General features: G+C 36.0%; 1 protein-coding gene across 3 annotated transcripts in view; it reads right to left on the bottom strand.

Annotated features, from left to right (window-relative positions):
- The window catches only part of LOC100808691 (transportin MOS14), an 18,844-nt gene extending 11,645 nt beyond the window's left edge, over positions 1-7,199 (bottom strand). Inside the window, exons 1-9 of one of the 3 annotated variants that reach the window (XR_418673.4) lie at positions 6,624-7,199; positions 5,835-5,933; positions 5,471-5,695; positions 5,247-5,366; positions 4,942-5,025; positions 4,799-4,858; positions 2,480-2,608; positions 2,151-2,212; positions 237-293 (exon numbers count right to left, since the gene is read on the bottom strand). Coding sequence is in view for 2 of the 3 variants with exons in the window: in XM_026126230.2 (XP_025982015.1) it covers positions 237-293; positions 2,151-2,212; positions 2,480-2,608; positions 4,799-4,858; positions 4,942-5,025; positions 5,247-5,366; positions 5,471-5,695; positions 5,835-5,933; positions 6,624-6,839 (1,052 nt within the window). In the remaining variant the exon portion in view is untranslated. The remainder of the gene's footprint in view (positions 1-236; positions 294-2,150; positions 2,213-2,479; positions 2,609-4,798; positions 4,859-4,941; positions 5,026-5,246; positions 5,367-5,470; positions 5,696-5,834; positions 5,934-6,623) is intronic. The other 2 variants (XM_026126230.2, XM_003548751.5) reach the window with 2 other exon arrangements.
- Between the last annotated feature and the right edge of the window lie 674 nt (positions 7,200-7,873).

The following is a 7,873-nucleotide window of genomic DNA, read 5'->3' as shown; positions in this document are numbered from 1 at the left end:
TTCGTTGCATATTGGCTAAGACCTCATCTACATTCTGATTTCTATTCACCAAAATAGGATTTGGTTGTTCTTTATCATTCACAATTTGAACTGGGATATTAACATCATTTTTAGGATAGTTATTATTTATACGTTCTACAGAGAGAGTATTCGAAAGGAGAGTGTCAGAGAGAGTATCGCTAGCATTCCTCTTTCCTTAGTAAACAAGTTGTAAAGCCTTACTAAAATTGCATTACCAAAACTGCAGTGTTGAGTCTGCAATCTCCCAATCTTCACTTGGAAATGCCACACAGCTGTTAGCATATTCAAATTCAATAGGTTAATCTGAAAACCAAACAAATCTATAATAATATGCTATATGCAAACAAGCTGATTAGAAATATGCAAAACTATGAGAACATGAAAAAAGTGTCTTTGTATGAACTTGTATGTTCATACAAATATTGTCCAAGCTATTCATAAAATTCATTCTCATGACAGCAACATTACTTGGAATCATTCTGAGAAAAGTCAATCAAGTTGCAGATAAATTAGCGAAACTCATATTTGACAGTATTTTGATGTGAGTTTTCATGTCATATTCATGTATTTTGATATATTTGGTAAAACTCATGATTTGGTATAAGTTTGTGAAAGATAGGTGCTTAAGAGGCTTTATGGGGAAAACAGCTAAAAATCTTGGATTTTTGGAGCCCATCAAAAGACCACGATCATGGTAATTTTGTACAATTGCGGTAATTATGTATGTGTGTGGTAATTTTTTACACCCATGGTCTGCCTGTGTCACTTGTCACTTAAAGATTGCAAGGATCACAAGCTAGATTTAAATCCTAATTGATTCTTTAGTTAAGGAAAGATAGAAGGAGGACTTCCGCAGAATATTATAAGGAATACTATTACGTTCTTGAGAGTTTTGAGGGAGAAGAGGGTTGTGTGAGAGTCTCTTAGCTACGGAGGAGCACAAAAATCACAATTGGGACTGATTTTAGCCAAGTCTCCTCTTTTGCTATGTCTGTGTTCTTTATTGGGATTTCTAGTTTTGTTGTGGCTATGAACAACTAGTCTCTCTAGTTCGAGATTGTGATGTAGTCATACTCTTGTATCCTTTTCTGATTTTAACAAAACGCTTGATGTTTTCCAGTCAATTAAATCTCTTCTTTGTTCTTTATTGTTAATTGTTAATTTGGAATTGATCACTCCAAATCTTAATCTATTGCATGACAATGACCATTTGAGTGTAACTAAATGATCTAGGAAGAGATTGTTTCTACGTAACTTGCATGATTAAATTGGTTATGAGAAATTTTGGTAGATTAATTAATTGATCACCCTTGTTTTGAACTTAATCATTTAACCTAATATGATATTTCTATGATCAATTGAGTATTGATTAGGATAAAAAACGTTATTAAAACTTGACCAAAGGTTAATAACTGAATTTGAAAATACCGGTAATTGACAATATTTAGAGTTTTGTTAGAATTAGAATTGGGAGAAATTGGGATAGGTGTGAAATCACAATCCTAGGCTGCTTATTATAATTGTTTTCACATCAACTCTTCTATCTTTAATTTTTATTTACTAAATTGAACAATTGACCACAATTATCTTTCATTTAATCTTAATTGCTTAGTTTTACAAAATTAATTGTTTGGGAACACAACAACTGGTCCTTTGGGTTCAATACCGGACTTTCAGTCCACTGTTACTACTGCATATGATATACATTTGCCATTGTGCGAGTAATATTTTTACGCTTCACATGCCTTGACGGCAAATGAGGATTTTCATGTTTTTAATTTTGCTCCTGATTTTGTTGTTTCTGAGTTAAGAGCTGATATAATTCAAATTTCTTTCCCTAGAGACTTTTACTCTCACTAATGTTATTCATTCAAAAAAAAAATATACAAGTTCCCAAATTGTAAATCTTCATCAGAGTTAATACCCAAAAATTTGTATCCTTTATATAGTTCTATTTTACTATGAGAGCATCTTAGATCCACTAACACAGCATGAAGAGTTCACATTCAATGATTATGTTGAATAGGACATATGTAATAAACCCTAAAATCCTCGATTTCTTCAAACCCAAAAATGAGCAGAAAAGACTAAACTAAAGCAATTAAAATTTTAAATAAATTTGAGATTACCTCAAGAGAGCATCAGTTAAGGCTAGGGCCTCTGCACTTGCTTCTACAATTAGAGATGGAGCCTAGCATACATTTAACAAGCTGACAAGTTAAATAAGACATGCATTGTTTAGATTGCACGGAGCAATGGAAAAATTAAATGAATGACAGTAAGTTAGTAACCATAAGTAACTGAGTTATACACATATATCTAACATGTAAGATTAAATAAACGATAGTCACCATTAGGAAACAAAGCCATCCTAACAGACAAGTAGACAACAAATAAAAAGGTATCCACAACAAGGAGGATTTTTGGAAATCCTCAAGAACTCAAATATTATACTTACAGCCTGCCCAATTTCTGACAATAAGCAAGCAAGACCACCCATTACTTTTATGTCTCCCCTAGAACGAGCTGGAAAAAGAAGTACTTCCTTCAGATAATGCACTCTGCATAACAAAATTTGGGGCACTCCCTAAAGAAAACCCAAATCAAAATCAATATATCACCCATTTTCAGAAACATTATGCATAGAAATGCGATAAGTAAGGAAAAGAAACACTAGTTTAACTTGGTAAACTGCCAAAATTCACCCCAAACTTATGTAGAAAAAATTAGACACACGGATCCAGAAAAGTTCTAGCCTCATGCAATAATAGTAGTTAAAAAAATCATTTTTTTGTCAGTCTTTATCACAAATGGCAAAAAGAAAGCATAGTGGGGAACACAATTTTGAAATATGCATACTAGCAAAACAGAAAAGTGGAGAGGAGATGGGAAGAATGATTCAGAAACACATGGAAAAAACCACTTGTCTCAACCAGAGGTATTAGCTTTGTAAAAGTAAAACCAACTGGCAGTTTATCAATGGCAGATGGTGGAACATTGCGGACGGCCGATATTCAGCCATATAAACACAGCATTGTGCCTTATGACGCTGCCATACATGGTTATCAAACTTGCGAGTTGACTTGTAAAATTGCACGAGTTTAAAAGTTCAGAACCATGTTTCGATTTAACTCGGGACCAAACTCGTTTTTGCAGTAGACTCGAGCAGACTCAATCAAACTCGAACAAACTCAATTAAACTCGCGAGTTCAGTCCTGAGTTGGCAAGTCCAGTTGTGACGAAAGATTTTAAATGATACAACACCTCCTTGGGTCACAAACCAGAGCAGAAAGGAGAAGATCAAATTAAAGCACTTCCCTGTGACATTTTTACACTGCTTTTCCCTTCTTCCTCTGCATGCTCTCTTCCTCGATCTGTCCTCTGCTCAATCTGCTGCTGGCATTCGTTGAAGGCTTGAAGGTTGTTTTATTTCTGGAGTTCATTGAAGTCTCGATCTGCAACTTTGTCTCTGCTGTATAAGACAAGGCCACCAACCAAGATATATTTTCTTGACTGAATCGCGAAGACTGATTTAGGATTTGATTTACATGTTAAACAGTTGCTACTTCTTATTTATTCCTTAAATTTCAGAGTGTATTTTTATATTAGGAATATACATTGATTTAGGAGCACCGAATAGTTGTATTATTGTATTTCTATACACTGATTACTGATTTTATTTGTTATAGTTAATATTTTTATTAACAAATATCAGCAATAATATTTTAGTTTTTTAAATGCTCATTTTAAGAACGTATAGGTATTTTAATTTTTTTATATTCAATAAACTCTTATGAGTTTGCGAGTCGAGTTTGCGGAGTCTCCACGAGTTTACATAAACTCTAGAGTTTGACAACCTTGTCATCATGGTGGGCCTCCCCTCAAAAATGGCCTATGGCCGTTATAAAAAATTCACCATACCATTACGTCATGGCAGCACCATGGCTTCTATTTAACAACACTGCCAACTGGCTGCTCAAAGGACACAGTTTTTTTTATCTTACTGTGTTTTCAGCTGTATGAGCTAAAATAACAGTTAATACATTAATAAAACAGGGTCAATAGTCTAGCTGCCTGCCTTGAACATGTTATATGCTTTCTTTTAAGAAGAACTTCATAAAAAAAAATGGAAAAGAGAAAGGCAAAGAACCAGGACTCCACTAGCAGGTTTCTATCGCTGCTCTTTCATCAATTTCTAATGTTTTCCTCAATTTAAAGCCTCTCTTGACTCTGCATCATTTACTAATTCATCTTCAGGAATTTTCTGTAAGAACCTTCAACTCCAACTTCCATTATGTAATTCACAGCACCCAAAAATCCATAAAATTGACCTTTAATGATCAACTTATAGCTTGCTAAACCACCCCTAGCATAAGATGCCTCTAAATAACCATCAATTCAACTGTTATGTTCGACCTAGACTATCTTAAACCCTAAACAAGAAAAAAAACAGTTATTTCACTGTTCTATTTGAATATAGGCCAACCACACATCCATCCTAGGAATATAGATAGTATGAGAGCAAAGCTTCAAACTTAAAACATACCAGTATAGTTACATATGATAATTTTAAGGACCTACCTAACTCTAAAATCTAGTAGATAACTCGAACTCTAGAACATATTATAAAATCTAAGAGAATGAGAAAGTACATCAATAACATAGTAGTAGACTAGTAGCACAATAACATCTTTAAAATAATTACAGATGTGCACTTAGCCAAACATATTAATAATGATCAGAATGACAGATGTTTGATCAAATTGGGCAGCCATACCTCGTGTTTAGTCACAAGTTCAACAAGAACTTCGATGGCTAGATCAAATGATAAAGGAACCTACACAGAGAATGCAATATAAATTAATCTTGAGTAGTCATGAATACTCATCTAAAGAATCAAGTGCATGAGAACTGGAATACCTGCAATGAGTTGAACAAAAAATTTAAAAGTGGGTGAGCTGGCAATGTTCCGGGAGAAATCTCAGAGAAGCAACCTGCTTTAACCTGAACACATTGAGACAAAACTAGAATAAAGTCAAGAAACAACAGAAAGCTTATGATGAAGCACGGGATGGATGAACTTTCTTGTTAAAATAAAACAGATGAGAACCAAAGCAAAAGATGTCTTGTCCAGAACCATGCTTAAAAGTTAAAAATAGTGCAACATAGTATGCACTGTGGCAAAATTGCAAAAAACCATATGAGACATCGGTATAATGGCGCACCCAACTCAATAAGCAGCGTAGAATTTTCCTATTCCTTTCGTGTTGTTGCACAGAACCATCAAAATTAGTTTCAGACTGCTGCAGCAAGAACTCAAGAACCATAGGTGTATGGGAGAGAAGCTGTAAAACAAACATAAAAGAATGTGAGGAAGTCAGAGTGATAGAGCGAGGATGCACAGAAAAGCAAGGCATAGATGAATGTATCAAAGCAAAAGTTCCTAAACCTCTTGGGTATAGTGGCTTTTGTGTAATGAACTAATTTTAGAATCGATACGTTGGTTGTCAACAACTTCCTCTGGCAGGACAGTGAGCATTTCCAGGACAGCAAAATTGCCATCATCCTGGCTCTGCAGATTCCGGAGACTGTAAAAAAGCTGCTCGATAGGGTTTCCATGTGCAGCAACTTGAAGTACAAGAGCAGAGAGTGCAAGACAGATCTGTGTCAAAAGCTGTCACAACAATAACAAAGAACAAGTTCAAATCAAATTATTTTTAACATTAACACATCTATAAGACAACTAAATGTCCACATAGCACCTCCCTTGAAAAGAGGATTAGCAGTATCACAAAGAAAGAGAAACCATGCACCTGAGGTGGACCAGTACTAAATCTTTTGACTGCAAGAAGGAGAGCGTTTAACAAAGCATCCTTAGCTCCTAATTGCAGTAGATAACCTTCATTTTGTATCTGTAATTTGAAACATGTAAAAATAATCACCGACATATTTCAAAGCATCGGTCATGAGCATTTGTTGGTTTCCATTTTATATAGGGGAAGGGACTCTTCATAGAACCAAAAAAGTCCAGAGCAAGAAGAAAACACGAAATGAAGCTTCACACCCTCAAACATTAGTTACTAGCAGCAAGTTACCACTAAACTGCTCAAATGACTTGAGAAATAAAAACTTAACTACAGTTGAACTTGAAATTAAAAACAAAAGATTATTAAAAGGTCGCGAAAGTCAAGGAAGAACTATAAAAGTCCCGAACACTAATGAAGTCTCACCTTTTTTCTTATCATATAAATTAATAACACTGACTAAATTATATAACTAACAAAACCAATTCAATCCGAAAGGACCGAAACTAAATAATAACACTGCCAGTGTAACAACACACGCAAACGCTCAGTACATTCTTCAATTGAGAAGAAGCAACATCTTCTTCTCATCTCAACACTTCGATTACCTAACTAACTAAATCAATCGAGTTCACAATCTATAAACACGCAACACAAAGATAGTAAGTATAAAAGCAGAAACCTCGATTACGAAATCCAAAGCGTCATAATCTATAATAAGCATCAAACAAAGGAGGTTCTAATAATGCTAGAGAGAGAAGGAGATTCCAGATAGAGAAAGGGAGAGGGAGAGAGGACCTTGCGTTTGAGAATCTGCGCGGCGAAGAACTCGACCTCGAAGTTGGCGGGGAGGGGGAGGCGGCGATCGGCGGTGAGGATGGCGGTGGCGACATCCCAGGCGGCGTGGGTTTGCTGGAACTGGACGAGCCACTGATTCGCTGCGACGCGGTTGCAGGATTGCGTATCGTGGTTCAGCACATGGACGGCCTCGGCCACCTTCATTGCCAATTCCATGATGTTTGGCTTTTTCTTTATTAAAAATTATAATTAAAAAAATCGAGCAAGTAAGGAAGAAAAAAAATGTTATTATTGGAAAAAGGAAATTGGGGGAAAAAAGAGGAACAGAACAGACGGAAGAGAGTGAGTGATGTTATGATGTTATGATGATGGATGATGGAAGAGGGAGCGACGCCTGGAAGGGATTAATTCAGTTAACCGTTGTTGCATCGGACGGCTACGGGCTATGAGAGGAGTGACAGAGGAGTGAGTTGTGAGTGAATGAGTGATTGAGGGACGGGTAGGTTTGGCTCTGCTCCTCTGCATCCCACCATACGCCAACTCCTTTTTTTATAGATTCTTTTACCCTCATTGGCCACCTTCCTCACCCGACTTATGTTTAATCCTACGGTTCTCTCACCTATTGTATCCTAATACTAGTATTTTATTTATTTTATAATATTTTTTAGTTTAAATATATTTTTTATCCTTAATATATACTCTAATTTTGTGTTTATTCCATAATAATTTTTTTTTTTGTGATGTCTCTAACATTTGAAACATTTTGTAATTGATCCTTGTCATTAAAAAGGTTTTATTAGATGTTGACGTGGTCGTTAACTTAACGTGTCAACCAGCCACCTGTGATATCATGTGTTCTCTGAGTCTAAGTTGAGGTTTCATGTAAGAAATGATTTTTTTTAAAATAATTAGCAAATACAATGAGGATCTTGACATTGACACAAAAAACGTCGTGGTCATGGTCGCGGATCTTGCAGTCGTCGAAGGGTGTGATCTTCGAAGGCAGAGCAAAATTAATGGGAATTGGAGATGCCTTCAAAGTGGCTAACGTGGTGGAGGAGGGTGAGAGTGGCTCGACGGATTTTGTCGTGAGAGAACTTGACGCACGACATAATCCTTTCATGGCTGGTTAGGGTTTTTCAAGTGGTAGTATGACTTAAAGGTTTGGTTGTTGCTATTGCTCATGGTTGTTCTCATCGCCACCACCACATTCAATGGCATACCCTCGCGCTTGTACCAAATTCATGAGG

This window comes from Glycine max, chromosome 16 (genome assembly GCF_000004515.6).
Source record: "Glycine max cultivar Williams 82 chromosome 16, Glycine_max_v4.0, whole genome shotgun sequence".
In the NCBI taxonomy this organism is placed as follows: Eukaryota; Viridiplantae; Streptophyta; class Magnoliopsida; order Fabales; family Fabaceae; genus Glycine; species Glycine max.
The sequence above is the reverse complement of the archived record's forward strand: the minus strand, read 5'-3'. Positions and strand labels throughout refer to the sequence as shown.